Genomic DNA, 19,760 nt, shown 5'->3' with positions numbered 1-19,760 from the left:
CATGTTTATAGTTAGAGAAATGTTTTGATTTTGCGTTATCATTGCAACTCTGTGAAGGGTCACTATCAGTGTCATAATCAAATGATGTATGTAGGTACGAACATCATGTCCTCTTCAAACGTACAGGTGACATGAACATAACGTAAACTTTCGGGAATTGTTTACATAATTGCCTCCACAAGTATGCCTCCTTATCTATTGTTTTGGAACATACCTGCGTCTGAGATCCTACATGGTCTGCATAAATACACCTCACACAGACAAGGTTATCAGAGGGATTCCTACCAGATGACATCGATGCCATCTATGCTGCACGTCGCCTTGATCTAGACCCAGCCTTCATGTCACCTTGGAGTCTAATCTAGAGACCTCATTCCAAGGTAACGAGGGTTAGTGGGCGCTTCCCATGGACATGGTACTGGCACATTATTTTTATCACACCTAGCTCTCGTTAGGTTAGAGATGAGGGTCTTAATGCTAGGATTTTTACATCTCATGTTTATTACAAGATGGTGGGGTCTTTGTATTCACGAATCTCATCTTCACAATTATGCTTTTTGCACTATTCATTATCATAATCATTCCAGCTCATGCATTTTACCATAGATTGCAGTCATTTCAATAGATATATTGGAAACATTCCTGCATCTTCGTCATTGCCTGTGTGTGCCTGAGACTTAGTGCTAATGTGAGAAAAGGGTAATCTCCGTTTCACCACAACTCCCCTGAGATGCTGCATTCTGGAGTCCATGCTTAAAGGCTGCCAGAAATCACCTTTTACTGTTTGGGTTTTTGCTGAGGTACTGCTTGTGAGCCAGGAGGGTTAGGCTGACAGTTGCAACTTGTTGTAGGATTGGCCTAGTCACCTACAAACAAAAGTGCTGTCATCTCTAAACTAGCAGTCTCGCCTAGGAGTGAGAGTCCAACTACGACATTATTCAGAACCCCATCCAATGTTATGTCATGTATGGCCCCCAAAATCATCTGATACCTGCCTCCATCTACTGCACGGGGCCAGAGATTAATGGAGAGCTATACCCTCTCCTCACTGATGCCAATGTGAAAAATGAACATCTTACCTGCAATCCTTAACCAAAAACCCCTAACTCCTCCAATCACAGCAGACAAGCAGTGCTTTACTGACAGGTGCTCAGAAAGGCCTGGAAGGCCTTTATGAAATCACAACAGTTGATTTCCAGTTTTGTAAACAACTATTGTGATGTCATGGCAAGGAGGTATGACTTTCAGATTGTGAAATAAACAATAGAGGCTCTTTATCTGAGGCAAACATAACAAATAAATTAGAGACAGAGTTTTATGCAGAATCTTGTGTATTATATACACTGCTATCAGGCAAGACAGCACTGGGATTATGAACATGTGCAATTCTGAGATGATGTATGGGTATGTCATGAAACTGAACTTTTGTGAATTGCTCTGAGCACATTTTGACCAGTAGGTGTTTAGCTTTTTTATGCCACTGCTTACACAGGCCAACTATATGCATATTTAGCTTGGCCTGCTGTGCGGTTCCTGCTTTGGTAATAGGACTGTGTGTTTAGGACGGCAGCAGTGCCAAGTGTGGGAAACTGAGTGCGACCCACACAGTGAGTAGCTGTTGGCCTAACTCCTGGCTAGCTCACAGTGCCTCACTTAAACCTCCAATCCTGTTGGGGTAAAAGCTGATTATGGCAACCTGAACATGACACTCCGACTTCTCTGGGAAGTTGTGGAACCAGATTGTACCCTTTTCCCTCAGTCACTCACGAATGCTAAGGCGAGATGCATGGATGCTAGATAAGCTTTGAATACATTTATTGAAGCAAGTGCAATCTGGTATAAAAAGCATGTTATTCGATAATGAGGCAGATGAAACAAAGCAAGGTAACCAACATTATGATCAGGGTGAAGAAGATAAACAACCCCACCTTGTTGTTTGTGGTTCAGAATGTTCTATGGATTCCTACCTAATCCTATGTCTGACTAAGAGCATAGTGGTTGTAACCCTCTGCCTGGCTTGATCTAAACGATCAGCCCCAACCCAAATCTGATACCAGGACCAAGTATCCGGAATCAGTCTGTTGTGTAGATAGCAAACCTCTCCGGAAGCTTGATGATCAGCATCAGCATCAGCTAAACTGCAAGTCGTAAAGTATACGCCCCAGGATGGTCATGACCGGAATTCCCTCTACCTTCCTTGGGCCAGTGCACAGTTTATATATTAAACCATGGTATATTACGAATACAGTTCTGAGGTAATGTAGTATCTACGTAATTGAAGCTGTCTCCTAAAACGGAGAACACTAGGTAGCATACTCTGTACCTCGCGTAACAGCCTTGGACAAGAAATACTGATTATTTGTGGTACAAAGGCTGATTAAGCAAGCACCCTATTCCTTGCCTTCCTAGAATAAAAGTACTGATAAAATGCATTTAAAAAAATCACTAAAAGCAGCTTTGCCTGCCTGAATAAAATGTGAATATACATCATTTATAAAACTAGGCTAAAACATGGGTGACCTACATGGGTCCTAAAAGGACCCTCACCACAGGCCCTAATCTAAAAGAAAAGTTCATCTCTGTTGCTAAACTAATCCCCTACGAATGTGACAACAGATATTACTAGGCCTCAGCATTGATTGCTAATTCAGAATGATTCAAACAGTTTTACACATCACTTCTGTGACTTTTCATAATGTATAGACTGTAGAGCCTCAGGCTCTTGCTGAGTGCAGTGTGATTATACAAACCTCAATGCCTCTGGGTTAGGTTAGACATCAACTTGTGCAATAATGCATGACATTCAAACACCTATTTGTATATTTAAGAAGTGATATTTATATGGTACAAACCTTGTTGGGAAGCAACATTGTTGTGCATTAATGGAAAACTACTAATTTCTGATTTCAACAATTACACTGCATTTCACATTTGCATCGTATTTTATACACTTGCAGTTAAGGCCATAGGAAGATTAAGGAATTTTCCTACAATCAGTATTCAGTCTAGTACTGAAGCCTGAAGTAGAACTCCGGTCTCAAGGTTCCAAGTGAGTAGGTTAGCCAGTAAGTCACATCTCTTCTGAAGTAGGTAATTATAAGATGGGACTTTAATTAGAGTGTGACCGATGAACAGACATAAACAACACATAAGTCAAGAGTAAAAGAAAGGCATAATTTACAGCATTGAAAATTAATTGTGCGCCATTTAGCTAATTGTTAAATATAAAAATGACACTTTCGTATTGCTTGGGTTATCTTGTTAGAGAAGTGTCAGACTGTATTTATAAGTAAATGAACCAGAAGGTGTATATTACTCAGTAGACTCTACCACAGCTCATTTGAATCCCTCCTATGTATACTGTATACTTGTGTTGCACATGCTGAAACATGGTATTTTAAACAATTAAAGGAAGATGCTTTTGTCATTAACTGTGAGATAAAACTTGTACTGATCCTAGTAAAAATATTCCCGATTTCTGTTCATTTCTGGTATTGTTTTTATTGATTTATTTATTAAGCAATTTGAAGTATGTGTGATAAATGCTAATATGGCATGTATTAATTCCAAAGTAAATTGTTTGCAACCCCCTGTGCCAGGGATGGTTACCTGCAAGAACAGCAGAAGGCTGCCCGGTTTCTTTAAAGGAAACAGATCTGATATATAAAAAAATCCACTTGGCAACAAATCAAGGGGAGCAGGCTGTAGTGCCTTGGACTACTGCGTGCTCCCCCGATGCCGCTCCCACACAATTCCCAAAGGGGAAGCTGTCCAACTGAGACAGCTTGTCTTTCCAAATAAGTTACTGCCTCTTTTGAAAGGTTGGTAACTGTTAAATGGTTTGCAATGCCACTCTGGTCACACAACATTAATACATACAATATCAATTTGCAGTTAGGAGGGGGCCCCCCTTTCACACCCCTTCCTAACTACGATTGGGTATAGGTTGGTTAACCCATTTTGGGAGTCAGAAATTTTGCTAATTGGTTTTAATACATACCAAAAAGCAATTTCCCAGCCTGAAACACTGTGATTTCACAAACAAATGGTACATCAGGTTCAGTATTATGTAATAATTTTTTTTAAGCAAATTTATTTGTGGCGATAAAGTATATACTTATACTAGGCCAAGTATGAAAAAGCCTGACAAAGAAACAAAAGTTCAATATGTAAAAACACATTGTTTTAGCAAAACAATAAAATTAATATATGTACATTTAAGGTATTTGGATTACTTAAAAGCATAAAGCAGGGGTCACAGTTTGCTGCGAGGCAGAGCAGGTGCGTTCTCTGGATCGTACAGTGGGTCTCCTCTTCCACGCTCTGACGGCAGCACGAACAGACTGGAACACACCTTGGAGGGAGCAGGACAGGCAGGGTAAAAGGAGATGTCCCAGCTGGGGGTTTTGGAGCGGATAAATCTCCCCCTCATGGGTCATAGATGGCCACCCCATTTGATGAATCCAAGATGGTGCGGCAGGCGTCTGCCCCACGCCAGGCAGCAAACTGACAGCTTGGACAATTCTGAATAAGTTCCTGGAGATTATCTGTGTCTGATGCTGATTTGAGGGGAGGTGGCCTGGGCCATTGAAGATTCCAAGAAGGAACCCCATAGTGAACCAAACCCAGTGAGGTCCTGCCTTTGGTTCATCCACAAGAGCAGTGGTGACTGCAGAGGAGGTACAGGTGACAGCACATGCTGGCACAGGATCCATGTTTGCTATATACTTGAGGTGTTTCTTCATCCTGTATTTGTGACAACATGCCCACTGAAAAAGCAGAGCAATAAGGTTCTGAAGAAAAGTAGAATTGTTTCCAGAGGGTGAAAGAGATTTGTCAAGGGCAGCTCAACTGATACAGAGAAAGGACGTCATAATGGAGACACTTTAACAGCTTGACTGCGACAGTGACCAGGATTGACCAGATGACAGTGAGAATAGAATGTCCCTTTGAGGGTCTTTCCTTGAGAATCTCTGGGATTGGAACAGTGTCGGTTCCATGGTGCAAACATGGTCCGAAGAATTGCTCTATTGTGAATCATTCAGAGACCATGTTATAGTGACCATGGCAAGGTTTGAATACGATGTTGAGAGCCTTGAAATTAAAAATAAGAGCTAAGAAAGCCAGAGGTCTGCGGTTCCCACTGCTCACAGGAGAAGATATTATTGTTCTGTTGTACAGATTATTTATAAGGGAGATGCTCAGTGAAGCAACAGATCCTGAGATGTCAAAGGAGGCCTTGTGCAGAGGAGAGGTAATGCAAGGTATGGATGATGTTGGCGACTGCTGCATCACTCTCTGGCTCCCATGGTTGAAAGGATTTCATTATCCCTACATTGCAGTGCAAGGTTTGTCACCCACCCTGGTGCAAGCAAGTATGGCTTGATTTGGGAGAAGGCAAGTCGGATAATAATTAGAGGAGAGAAAGTTTGGATAGGATGACTGCCGAGAGGAGAAGTTTGGGAGGCATGATGAGATTGATGATGAAATACGAAGCAGACTGGTTTTGGTGTGAACATTCGGAGAACAAAAGGGAGAAAGTTGACAAATGTTACAAAGAAGGGAGTTTTAAAGTGTGTTAAAAGGTTGAAAGTTGACTGGGGATGCTGTAGAGCCACTGAGGGTGGTAATGTTTTGGAGTGGGAGGATGGGGTTAGAGATCAGTGTTCACAAAGTTAAAGCAACAGTTGTAACAGGGGTGAGTTGTGCTTGCTTTCAATAATACAGCTTTTTCCACATAACTTGTGGCAGAAGTGGTCACTATCTTTTCAATAGACTCTTGTCGTCAAACTTTGGGAGCATGCATAATTGTGATGGAGTTGGTTAACAATGACCAAAACAGTGATAACACATGCATCAAAGCAGGGCACACTTTAATTCTGAGATGTAATAAAATCTTTGTATACTTGGACCTGATGCAAGGGACTCTAAGGAAACTCCAAGGTATTAAGAAATAGTTTTTCTCTCTGAATTTGGCTATTTCCTTGTGGCACACTGGGAGGTTGACAGTTATAAATGGTGACAAGACATATTTTCACACAGGCGCACTCAGCTTATGCTTTGCCAGAGGCAAATCAGAGGGAATGTCATGTCCAGGACTCTGGAGGTGTTATTAACTGATGGTACCCTTTGAGTCCTTGATACTTTGTTCCTGCTGCATGGGGAAGAGGTGATGGGTTTTGTTTTTTTTAGCACTGGTTAGCAGCGGTAGAGTCATAAAGCCTTCAAAAACGAATTCAGCAAAAAATGGAGGATAAAGGTAAAAGGTTTTGGGGGGGGGGGGTGACCCTGCAGAGAGGACCGGTTCAAACAATGGGCTTTTAGAAACTGCAGTGTTAGTGCGTGAAGGAGTGGTGGGGTCGCAGACACTCCTGAAAGTTGGAGAAGGGTGGCAGATATAATATCTGTAGCAGCGGAGTCCATGCTGCTTCTCACTATATGGCCTAGTCATGAAGATGGTGGATTCACAGCAGTATTCAAGGTAGCACATAGTGACAATAATCCTGAGCAGTCCAAATCCTGGGTGACAGCTCCAGAGCCCAGGATCATGCTGTCTGTCTGGGGGACTGAGGCTGGGTGGGCTGGCGAGGGAAACTGCCTGAGATTGCTCCGGCTTAATTAGGACTACTTCAAAAACACCTCTCTATAATAACTCCACACACACTGAAGTAACAGAAAAGGCAGCAAATGTTTAGAGAACAGTTAAGACTGGGGAATCTAAAATGGAGGCAGGGGTCTGGCAAAGAGAAAAACAGCTGTGGAAAAAGAGCAATAATCAAGGCTAGAATCCTTGGAAAATCAGAAGGAGGCCTCACCCAGTGCCCTGAGTGAGCTGGAGACTTAAATCAGCAGTGGTTGACAGGCACACTGTTGGAAACAAGGATTAAGCGTCTTGATATACTTCATAGAGGGACTCAGGTGAGAATACCCAGAGTTCCATCGCTGATCCAGGTGGATATCTTGAAAGAAAACATTTGCTTTGTGAGTTGCTAGATTTAGAGGCACAATGTCCACAAGGGATGATTGATGGGGGTGTATAAGTAATGTCCCAGAGAAACAACTGGAGAAGTGTTGCAAGCTGCCATTCAAAAAGATAAAAGAATGATGGGATCAGAGCAACTATTTTTCCCCTGGCCTAAGTCCAGAGACACCTCCCTGCAAAGGACAACTTCTGGAGGTAAAAAAAAGTCTAGAAGCAGAGAGTATGGTGGCCTTACTCAGCTACCCAATAAACTTTAAAGCTGAATGTGGAATGGAAAACTATGTGTTTTCCCATGTTGACTCACCCAAACAATTTCTCGAGAACATGCCTGTGAAAAACACATTATAACAGTGATGTGAGCTGCTGAGGTTGACAACTGGTGAGTTTTGCCTTAGAGAAGGGGTGTGGTTTATAGGTTTTCAGTGTCCTCCCATAAGGGGGACTTGTGGACTGGAGACTGAATAAGAGAAGTAAAACAAAATTGTTGTGTAGAGTTGGGTTCTCCTTTCTTATCCTCTTTCCCTTTTGGCTTCTCTGGCCTCCTACTTTTAATGTCTGTGTAAGTTGGCAGAGCACTGTCTTTGATCTATCCAGTGGATAGTTCTATAAGATTTTCTGAGTACTTTATTGTGAATACCTATGAAGTTAAAGTGTAGTTGAACGACCTGTTATTTCTGAGAATATTTTGGAAAAAGGTTTATACCATACAAACACTGAGGATACATTTTGTGAATTATTTTACAATACCATTAGACTTAAAAATATATGGCCAGTGTGTTTCTCCTTCTGAAACTAACCACAATTAAATGTAGCTTTATGATCACTTGCACTTGCTCACACTCTCTGAGATTGCTGACTGCACTTTTCTAGTGCCAGCACCTGAAGGGACTTGAGGGACTGCTTAGTTTATACCTAGTTTATTAGGATAATCTTAAACTTCTTTCTTAACACTGACAGTAATGAGGAGTGTTTTACTTCCAAGGGGATAATATGGCATAGATGATATATTGGACATGTTTTGTTTCTTTTTTTCTTCTTGTATATCCATGTTGTATTTTATGTTTTAAAATTATTCAAAAACTGCAAAATTCTTCATAATGGGATAAATGAATGGGCACAAAGATTCAAGTAACTCATCTTTATGAATCTGAAGCCAGTTTCTAGCTTGAATGAGTGATATGTGTAGGATATCATTTTGAATGAGGCTTAATACAAATGTTTATATGGACCAGTCTTCTCATAGGCTGACTTCTTTAAAAGAAGTTAACATTAAGTAGCCTTGGGTCAGATGACACCAGGGAGGGTCTATGGGCATTTTTATTTTAGCTTGTTACTGCACTGTTTTGTGGCTTTCATTGTAATGCCTGGATAATCAGCACATCTTAATATACAACATTAAATGTTGGTGTATTTTCTGTGTGCACACTCAGGATGTATTTCTTTTTCTTTAGATACAGACTTACTTCAAGATTTTTCTCAAGGATCTGTAGCAGAAGAGAAACTTAATGCTCTTTCCAACAGACAACTACTAGAGATGGTACATGCCATGAAATGTAAGTGAATAGTGGAGTTTAATTTAACAGATACAATATAAGAGATCATATTTTAAAACACAGATTGTACACTAGTCTGTACTACCTTTAAGATCTATGCATGTATTAAACTAACACATCTACAGATATGTTTCTACTTAAGAAAATGGACCAGAACATGTATGCACAACCTCAAAAAGAAAGAACCTCCAGTTAAATAAACTGACATACATATGATGCTCTCTTGATTTTATTTTGTGTTTATCCCTCTATCTCTTGAAAGAGCAGACACTCCTGTGGGTTAATACCCCTACGGTCTGTTTCTTTTGCTTGATCTTGGAGACACAACTACTGCAGGTACAATGTCAAGTATCCTGTTCAATATATGGACAAGTGTATGGCCACACAATTGTAAGTTCACTGCTTTTTTGTCATCCTTAGATGGTATTTCTGCAGGCCCCCAACATTCTATCCTCTTCTTGAATACCTTATAGTCCACATAGTACCTCCAATTGTTTACTGGTCATTATTTCAAGGTTTTCAGTGTGATGCCAATTGTCATTTTATTTAAATGGTAGTCTGTAATCCTTCTGCCTCTGTTGTTGACTATACTTTTTGTTGCCATTCTGGCTGTTTTCCTTTTTCACATTGTGGCACTGCCCTTGTATGAATTTAATCTATTATTTTACTGGAGTAAAAAGATGTTAACCTTTACCAGGGTGAGTATGGTTTTCCGTTATGGTTTCCAAAGAGGGTTACAACTAGAAGTGCTTGCCTTGGATAATCAACAGCCACCAAACCTCCTAATGATATTAATGTCACATTTGATTCACTATATACCTAATCATTTCTGCAAGGGCATGACAATGAAAACATATTTGAAATAATTCTAAAAGAGAAAAGAGATTCCTGTAGCATAGGGGAAAGTACAAAAAGCTTGGATCTCTTCTTGCACCCTAGCGACTCATAGTAACTTCTGAAGGGCTGCTAGTACTTATCAGAGTGATGTTAGTATCGTTTAACTAACAAGTAGGTGTTTACACATTGAGTGAGGGATTTAGACCAATTAAGGTAATTACTCAGATACTTTACAGGTAGCAAAGTTTCCAGAAAGGAACTCAGTTAAATTGATTCACATAAGACTCAAATTTACACTTAGTTAAAAAAATTACATAATTCAAATATCTCCATCTTTTTGTAAAACACATTCTTTCATTTTTATCATAAAAATACAAAGCATCTAATTGTTGGTTTATATTTCATCAGAAATTCCTACTGCACACTCATCAAAGTCACACTGACTCACAACAAATTCACCTCCTGCTGCTTTTTTTTTTTAACTACAGATCCATTTTCTTCATCACTTTGAACAGCATGTAGTCAGGACCAGTTTTAAGTCTTCAATCCCAATCCATTTGCTTGATGAGGGGTGGTCACTGTTATCCTTGTCAATCGACTGTCACTAGTTTAGATAAAGTGATAAAATAGTGAATAGTGATGAAATACCTTTTAATGTAGCCCCCTGTGAGTCCATTATCAGGGCAGGTTTCATCCTACTCACATTACCTACCTCTTAATGTTAAACTAGTGACAAACAATTGATGGGAATAAGTATTACTCATCCTTTCTAGCATTCATAGTGTGATTCAAAACAAATGTATTAGTGGGGTGTGTGACCTAATCGTCCATGCAGTAGGACGTAACTCTCGAAGCTCCTGACTCCATCAGATCCACAAGGCCCTATTTTCCTGATTTCCAGCTTGCCCGCAGACCTGGCCGCAGGAGGACCAAGAGCCCTACAACTGGCAGAGTAAAAATCGGTGTGCATCTGCCCCCGGTTAATGGCTCGTGGAGCTGGAAGAGACTGCATTCACTGCCAAGACTGGAGACAAAATGACGCCTGATGTGATAGGCAACCACAAGTTGTGAGGGATTACAAGTCTAAAAAAAGCAGCCACCGTCACCTAAAGAAGCACGCACTCAGAGGCTCTTTGTGACAGGGATGGGGTCACTACCCCCTGCTGAACTAGGGAATCTATGGGCATCCCGGTGTCCTGGGGGATGAGGTGACAGCTGCCCTGAGAAATCACCGAAGGAGAGAGGAAAAGAATCAGAACTGGCCGGCTCTAAGCTGTGGAGCTCATGACTGCCTGGGTGTCAGACTGGTAGAGGTGCTGCCACCGATGCACGATGGATGAGCGTCCTGCATCGCCATCTGGACCACTGACCAAGTAAGGGGTCCATAGACACCCGGGGATAAAAGTATACAAAGAACTAAAGTGCATCTGTGAAGCCCAGTACCTGGAGGAAACTCCCTACAGCTGAAGATGGCGATGAGTAGCTGGAGGTGAGGGAGAGCAATAGTAGAGATTTGCTCCCTTCCTACCTCCTTCCCCAACCTGCTGTGTTTGAGCAAGCCGCAGCTCCCTGATGGGAGTTCGGGGGAAAGAGGGGGCCATGAGACCGTCCAGCCTCAGGACATTACTGGGGCTGCAACGGTGGCAGCTGGGACACTACTTTAAAGTGCTATAAAGGTGAGGGTCGAGCAAAGGTGTTGGCGAGAGATGTGTAGCAACATAAACTCACACAGACCAAAAGCCCATGCCGGGTGAGAGCCAGCCCTGAGGAAAGATGCAGACTGCATGATCACTGCGTAATTCTGAAGACCATGCACAGGAGGAGGAAATGCTCCAGTGAGAGTGGCATATCACAGATGGCCTGGGACAAGACAGTCCTTGTTATGAGAAGGAGGGCACCGGCCCCAGGGAGCAGTGACTGTGAAAAAGCAACAAGGCCTATGGTCTGCTTCAGGGGCTGTGAGAACTCCCCCATGCGTGATTTCTTCCTTTGCTCTTCTCTTCTCCTCCATCTCGTTAGGGGTAAGTTAGCCAGGCCTGCGCATGGGAGAGCCAGTGAGAGAGTGACCCAGGGGGTCGCACAGGAGACACACTCTTCTACACAGAACTGCTGTGAGTGAACACTGGTGGGAGGGGCAAGTTTGGACTGGGGATAAACAGGGGCAGCGATGTGTTGGTAAACAAGGGAAGCCGCCACCAGTAACAAGTACTCGGAGGAGTGACACAGAAGTGCAGTCCATGACTGGGCACGGTGGAGGAAGAATTGCTGCACCAAAGGTTCAAAGGTGAGGTGCACATAGTGCACTGTGAGTAAAACCCTGGGGGTGTGAAGACCGGAGACACTTTACACTCGTCAAACTGACCAACGTATGTAACACAGAAATTGAGGAGGAGTGTCTGCCTGCACAGTGATATGCCCCCAAAATTCAAGGGGGAAAGCCCTGCCCACCTGCCCACTCCCCCTCCTCCAGGTGGAGGCACTGGAGGCCGGGAGACAGAGGTATCCGGGAAGTAGGAGGACGGCACATCCTTGTCAATACATAAGGCAACCATTCTACAAGCAATAAAGGACACTGAAACTTCCTTAGAGACTCAAATAGTGGCAGTGGTCAGTGAAGTGGGACTGCTAAGGGATGATCACTGGAAATTGACTGACCAGATAAAGGAGTCAGAAGCCTAAATAGGCTCTACTCTTTCGCAAGTGAAAGATCTTTCTAGGAAGTGGGCTGACATGAAGAAGGAGATGAAGCAATTGGCAGGTATACTGGAGGATGCTGAGGGCAGGTCCAGCTCCTACAATGTTAGAATTGCAATAGTATTGGGGAATTCGGATAAGCTGAACATAGAACTCTTTGTGGAGGAATGGTTGGCTAAGACCGGCCTACAGGGCAATCCCTCCCGATTCTTCTCCGTGGAGTGGGCACAAAGAATTCCATCCTATCCACCACAGCCAGGCGCGAACCCACGTTTGATCATAGTGAGACTGATGAACCTTAGGGCCAGGAATGTCATCCTCCAGGCAACTAGGAAACTTGGCCACTGGTCTAGAAATGGACGCGAAGTGCATTTGTATCTTGACTATACGGACTTAGTCCAGCGGCAATGAGGGGCATTTGTACCTGTCAAAAAAAGTACTACAACAATTAGAACTCAGATACTCACTTCTTTACCCAGAAAAGTTAAGAGTGGAACACGAAGGAAAGGCTCACTTCCTTTCACCCGTATAGGATGCCTGGTCATGGCTTCAAAATCAAGGTTTCTGGTCGGGTCCACCACCTCAGGGAGAGGAGATGAAGGATGGAAATCAGCACCATCAAGGTGAAGAAACAATAGGGAGAAGAACAGCGCTTCCACCCCTACCAAGGAACAGATAAAGGCAACACAGGAGCAGACAGTCAAGGAGTTACAACAATGCACTGATGTTCTCAGCAACAACAGGTGGAGATCCTTTACCTCTGAGGACGAAGGCAGTAGTTCAGAGCAAACAGAAACAAAGCACAAAATAGAGGATGACCAGATGCTGCTGGTAACAACCTTGACGTCAGAACAATTGAGTGTGAGGGCCCTAATCAAAGACAAGATCTGGCAAGAATGGGACTGACCTCAGGGTATGGGGGCTCTGAGCAGTGCTACAACTTTGCTCACTGAGTAGAGATTGCCTAGGTGTAACTTTGATGTATGGACAGCCCAATACGAGCTGCAAGCAGTTGCATCCCAGCTACAATTGCATATGTTTGTTAGTGTTTTGGTTTTGGATTTACACATACAGTGAATTGGGGCAGTGGTTAATCCTACAGTCACTACATGGTATGGTAGGGTGGGGTGAGTTTAGGGGATTTTCAGGACAACACAACAATCCTGAACATTAACCATTTGCCCATGGGGGAGTTAGATCTGGTTAGGGAAGATACGATTATATCCGCCCCCTCCCAATGAATACCACTACTATCTTGGAATGTTAACAGCCTGGGCAATAAAATAAAGAGGAGTCTGGTGCTAAGGGCTATTTACAGAACTAAACCTGATGTTTTATACCTACAGGAGACACATTTAATTGACATGCAACATTGCAGTATGGGGAGAAAGAGGTATAGATTGGCGGGATAGGCACAAAACACTTCAGACTCACAGAGGTGATGATTTTGATTAGGAAAACACTCCCGTACCCATTCAATGCAAAACATACTTGGACAGACACGCATTGGTGCTACACTGCGATCCTGGGAGAACACGAGGGTGAGGTGGTACTGTTGGTCAACCTTTACGCCCCCCCGGGACTCCAGGCTGAAGCGTTGTGGAAAGTGGATAACATACTGTTGGCAGCCGCTAGCGCTGGTGATGCTGGGCGAGATTTCAACCTCATACTTAACAGGATGAGTCCACGAGTAAGAGCGGGCACTAAAGAGAAGCCGAGGGCCCTTACGCAGACCCTAGGATATGCGACATATGGAGGACCCTTCACTCTGAGGAGAGAAGTTACTCTTCCTACTCTGGGGTACATAATATTCATTCACAACTCGACAAGTTTTTCATCAGATTTAGTGAAGCAAAGTACTTAGATAGAGGTCTCAGTGACTATCCCTCACTACTGGTAACACTAACTATTAAAGCAACGAAACCCAAAGGGTCATGGAGAATAGAAATGTGGCATCTCCCCAACAAGCAGGAAGTTAAATATCTAGATAAAACATCTAAATGCTATTTTGAGGGAAACAACAATTCAGCAAAGAGCTCTGTAACATTGTGGGAGGCATGCATGGCCACGATTACGGCTGTCATCCTCACCGGGGAGAGGTGCACTAGAGTGCTCACTTTTTAGTTAGAGTTGACATAGTTCGAGAGGGAATATGCAGAGACTCCGATCCACCCAGATAAAATGGCCATGGGCCTAATATCAAACAGTAGCCAAACATGAGGCAAGGACATCCTATTTGGCAAAGCAGAAATGAATCTACAAAGTAGGGAACAAAGCAGGCAAACCTCTTGCGTGGCTTGGTAGCAAAGAGAGAGATAGTATGACTGTCCAGCAATTAAAGACAGATACCAGAGACATGGTGAAATAGCAGATGAATTTGCCAAGCACTTGGAACTTTTCTGTGACTCCCACTTGCGTGCCCAGAACAGGAAGCATTGGCCTTCATCAATGACAGTCCCATGAGAAGGTTGGGGCGAGACCGAATCATCAAAGACCTAGATGGGGATATTACAGTGGAGGACGTATCCTCAGCCTTGGGTCAAATGCAATCAAGAAATGCTCAGGTTCAAATGGATTCCCAATTGAAATGTTTAAGAGGCTGTGGAGGTGGACGATGGCCCCAATCCACATGGCATACGTGAGGGCATTCCAAGGGGGGAACTGCCAGATGACATGCGCGCCGCAACGGGTGTGCTGATCCCAAAGTCAGGCAAACCCACAAATAGATGCAATTCATAAGGACCCATATCACTTTTTAACACAGATATCAAGATCATGGCTAAACATTTAGTGAACAGACTGAGGGTGGTGGTGACAGATTTAGTACATCCGGACCACAATGGGTTTATGCTGGGACTCTCGACCAAGCTGAATTTAAGATGGCTACAGAACAATTTGGTTGCAGCCCAGGACTCGCCGGCTGGGAAGGTGATTGCTTCCCTGGATGTAAATAAGGCCTTTGATTCGTTGGAATGGGGTCTACCTCTTTGGTGTCATGAATACGATGGAATTTGGTCCTGAATATTTAGGTGGGTCAGATTGCTATACGACTGACCCAAGGCAAGGGTGCAGGTTAATGTTCACACATTGCGGGAGTTCAGTGTATGAAGGGGCATGGTGCAAGGGTGTCCGCTCTCACCATTGTTATTTTCCCTCGCAATAGAAAGTTTGGCGGAATGGGTGCGTGTGGATGCACAAGTGGGGGGATGACCTGGTGGTGGTGGTGAAGATGAATGCATCTCACTATACCCCAATGCTATTTTTCTTTATTTGAGCAATGTGGCCGAAACTTTAGACAGACTGCAGAACATTTTCTGCATATTTGGTGATCATTCTGGCTTTGCCATAAATTGGGACAACTCACTGTTGTTCGCGATTGGGGGGATACGCTGGGGGAACTTTCACCTTGCCGCTTCGGATAATGAAGTTAAAGTTTAAATACCTGGGGATCTGGATAACTAAATGTCCAGATTCATATTATGAGGCAAACTTGTAACCCCCCCCCTACTTAATCGTCTGGAGCAGGTTGTGAAACACTGGCAATCACTCCTGATTTCAATGTTAGGAAAAGCAGCAATGTTCAAGATGGCGGCACTCCCTGGATTTCTGTATTTACTCCATAACAGCCCCTACAAAATACCCGAGAATTATTTCACTAAGGTGGTACGCTAGTATGAACACTGCTTTGGGCAGAAAGACAACCTCAAATAACCATGAAAGTCCTTCAGAGGTCGAAATATGAAGTGGGTATTGCCCTACCAAATGTACATACATATTATGAGCCAGCACAAGTAAGTCTGGTGAATAATTGGGCATACGTGGACTGGGACAACTCAGCGTTCAGTAGAGACAGTGCACAAATGGGGCAGAAAGCTACCTACATGCACTATACAGGGCAATTTATTGCCTGACACATGCCAGGCGATGAGGAAAGTAGTGGAAACTTGTAAGAAATTGTCCAGTGAAATGGAATGGGGCTGCAGACTGACTACAAAAACACCACTATGGTCTGTAGCAGCTCTGCAGGGGTTTAGGGGCTGGGAATGTCATCGGTCTATGTACACTGTCAGATGTGTGGGATGTAAACAGGGTAGCTCCCTTCTCCTATTTAAGGCAAGAATATCAGATGTCGGAAACACAGTGGCTACACTATAGCCAGCTGTGACACGCACTCAGGGAGTGTGTGTCGGAAGAAGAAACGTAAGAAGAGTCCCTGTGGAAATCAGACTCATGGATGGGTGGGTAGACACGAAATTGATCTCACTGACATATGGTACAGTGATGAGGAGCACACAGCCCCCCCTGCTGATGCTGCAAGGTAAATGGGAGCAGGACCTGGGGGGAGTTAGGTAAGGATGACTAGTGGGAAACATTGGCGTTCCCTGCGATGGTGTCAAAAAGTGTTTCAGACAGATCCAGCTTAAGATTATGCATAGGGTGTACTACACATGCACCCTGCCCTGCAGATTTGGCTGGACGATAGATGCAAAATACCTTAAAGGCTGTGGCTTTCAGGGCACCTTTATGTGAAGCTGCCCCTGCATACGAGCATTCTCAGAAGCGGTGGGGAAATCGTTAGAGGAAGCAACAGGGCTACCCCTGGAACCGTAGCCCAGGTTGGCAATACTGGGCGTGTAGGGCCCAGCAGACCACTCACGCTACCAAAAACTGTTCGTTAAATTCGTCTGTATGGTGTCAAAGTGGGGTATTGCACAGAGATGTGGTTCTGGGCTTCCTCCTACACACCAAACCTGGGATCTGGGAATGGAATTTCGTAGAGTAATAAAGAAAGAGGGTGCATGAGGAACTTTGAGAAAATATGGGGGGATGGGTTATGAACATGGGTTAAGGAGGGAATTCAGAAGACACTCCTTCTACAAGAGCGGAGGGGGTTAGAATACCACTGTTACAAGATTATACCACAGATTGTTGCATAAACGTTGGGAAGGAACTGTAATAGTGTGAGTGGCTGATATTGGTATGGACTCTGTAGTAGTGGGGGCAGATGCCTAACCATGGGAGAGCGGGGTGGGTGGTTTCATGTACACTTTGAAATGAAAATAATAAAAACATAAAAAAACTAATGTATTAGTTCAGGCTACAGCTGCCTTCGAGGCAGCTGAATGGAGTACTGGAATCTGGTCTTATCTTGTCTTCAACACAATTTCTTCTCCTGTAAAAACATAGGGGCCTGAACAAGGGACCTTTGTATCTTAGTCAGCTCACAGTTTTAATTCAGGTCTTTTAATTCAACTTCAAAAACTTTGACAGAATTCAGCAGGCTCAAAGATCAAATTCTAGGACATAATTGGGAAGATCATAGCAAGAATATTCCAAGCTATACCTATCTTCATGTGAGAAACTAGGCAATCCACTCACCTCCACAATATTACTTGATCCTTGCTATTCTCTGTCCACTTCTGTACACCGTAATCTGATCCTCCAAACTAAAGGCTAATATGCAGGTCCATACAAGCTTGGACTATTTCAGGTTAATGTAGACACAACAATAAACGCACAGCTAAAATGGAAGACATCATTCAAATGATACAGCTAAGATACCCCGCCACACATGAGGGTGTCAACAAAAGAGGGAACACCACAATGACCATTGGTAACAAAAGGACTAATTAATAACATATTCAAAACAGAACACTTTTCTTGCTTGAATTATATCACTCTAAGGGGAACCTAAAGCTCTTTAATCTGGCATCTGTGGTAGAACAAAGACAAAACGTTAATGTAAATGAAGTGTCACATGATGCGTAAAGGCAAGAGACAACAGATGTTTTGAAGTCAGCTTTGAATACTGGTAGGGCTGACATGACCTCTAGCCAACTCCTGATCTTTGAAATAGGTAAGTCCACCATCTTGTATCAGGATCTACCCATGGAGTTCCTTGGATTGGAAGTGACTACCATCATCTGACAGCCCATCTCGCACCTTTTAGGGTCCTTATAACATAACATAATGGCTGGGCCGGTCGGACAATATGTGCAGGTGACTTTGGAAAGCTCACACAGTATTTTGAGCAGCACATAATTTTCTGATACAAAGAAATGAACTCCTATTTACTGTGTCAGAACACAAAGTATTGGGGTATTTTTGGAATTTCTTTCATAACTGCCTGTATCATGTCTGGCATTTCTTCTGATTTATTTGTAAATTGTGTTGCTGTGGGGTCTCAGTGCATCTTTCTTTTGTTCTGACCATTACTGTACGCGACCGAGTACACTTAAAGGATTCATACATTTCAGTGATGAAACACCAGATGCAGTGGTGACTCTGAGTCTGTCTTAGCAGAAGAGAACCCACATGAGGATTCCTAATAGCGCTCTCTCTCCTTCTGTCCACTTCAAGCCCAACCATGAACGAGGCATTCTGCACTTTTAGCACACTTAAGATAAGAGGCCTCCTTCAAATGTGGAGCATAAATTTTAGGTGTAGGTTTCCAGTTATGTTTATGGCATCATACACTTTTGATCTAAATACGTAAGAGAACCATTGACCTCTCCATTTAGAATACCAAGATATACATACTCCAAAATTTGTACCTGCTAAGATGAGCACCATACCGTTCTACTGGCATTATGGTTGGACCTTTGATAGGAATAAAAATGGAACACCCACGCATACTTGAAATATTCTGGGAATGTACACTTCATAGCTCAATGACACACCTTATTCTGTGCCGGATGCAGAAAAATGAATTTTTTTTTTTATTTGTTTGCACCATGTTGAACTTTGTTCCTTTTCAGCCAGGCATACGAAAGGGTTAATTCCAAACTCTTACCCACAGCAGGAAGACCTGCAACTGGCTGAATATAGTAACACAGTAAACATAACTGGTTATAGAACATTAGGAATTGGTCTTGTTTGTTATGCAGAACTTGATCTTTCTGAAGACTTTCTGTAATCCTAAACTTTTCAACCATATAGGTACCAAGAGGTACGACTATTTTATTTGGAAATATAATCCAAAACGTTACCATACTCGCTTTAATATACATTATGTTGATGGTCCAGGACACATTAGTTATACAATTTTTTTTTTATTCACGTTAACAATGAATGATCAAATTAAATCTTGCAAAAAAAAACTATTTTGTTGATGATTTATACATTTAACACCTTTGAAGGCAGTAAAGAGGAAGGAACTGAAAGGGTGGTGCATAGCCCTTGCAGAATGGCTGGAGGGTCCAGTAATATGTTGTGACTGTTTCCCAATTAAGGGAAAATGGCAGACCCCACTAACTAGAAGACAGTGGTCATCAAGCCAGAAAGGTTTTGAGGCAGCAGAGCCGGTAGAGGATGGTAGAGATTAGATCTGATGCTGGTGATAGTGATCCATCCTTGTCCCAAATGAAGCAGTGTCCAGGCCACTTGTATTTGGTAGGTCTAGATATAAGTTAGCATCAGTGTTGTAATGGGGATGGAGATTATAAACCTCCAAATCATGTGGAATCGTTAGCCTTATCAGACATTTTATGAGGGCATTGGAGTTGAAACTGAACAACTCCTCCATCCGGGTGAATCTTGGAGCCATAGGAAGGTGCTCTCCTAAGGGAACATTTTTGCAGTTCATCTTAACTTTCTTACCACACCAACCATGTCTTCCAACATTGATAGCTTTGTATGAGGTGTCATAGTCAACTCAAGGCCAGCTATGCTTTGGCACAGAAAGAGCCTCTGGG

The 19,760-nt window shown here is 43.0% G+C and overlaps 1 protein-coding gene across 3 annotated transcripts in view; it reads left to right on the top strand.

Moving 5' to 3' along the window:
* NSUN7 (NOP2/Sun RNA methyltransferase family member 7) overlaps positions 1 to 19,760 on the top strand; it is a 1,148,229-nt gene that overhangs the window by 750,825 nt on the left and 377,644 nt on the right. For all 3 annotated transcript variants that reach the window (XM_069201939.1, XM_069201936.1, XM_069201945.1), the window contains one exon: positions 8,434 to 8,535. In XM_069201939.1, the coding sequence (XP_069058040.1) occupies positions 8,434 to 8,535 (102 nt within the window). The remainder of the gene's footprint in view (positions 1 to 8,433; positions 8,536 to 19,760) is intronic.

The sequence above is a fragment of the Pleurodeles waltl genome, chromosome 1_2, assembly GCF_031143425.1.
Source record: "Pleurodeles waltl isolate 20211129_DDA chromosome 1_2, aPleWal1.hap1.20221129, whole genome shotgun sequence".
NCBI classification, from domain to species: Eukaryota; Metazoa; Chordata; class Amphibia; order Caudata; family Salamandridae; genus Pleurodeles; species Pleurodeles waltl.
The sequence above is the reverse complement of the archived record's forward strand: the minus strand, read 5'-3'. Positions and strand labels throughout refer to the sequence as shown.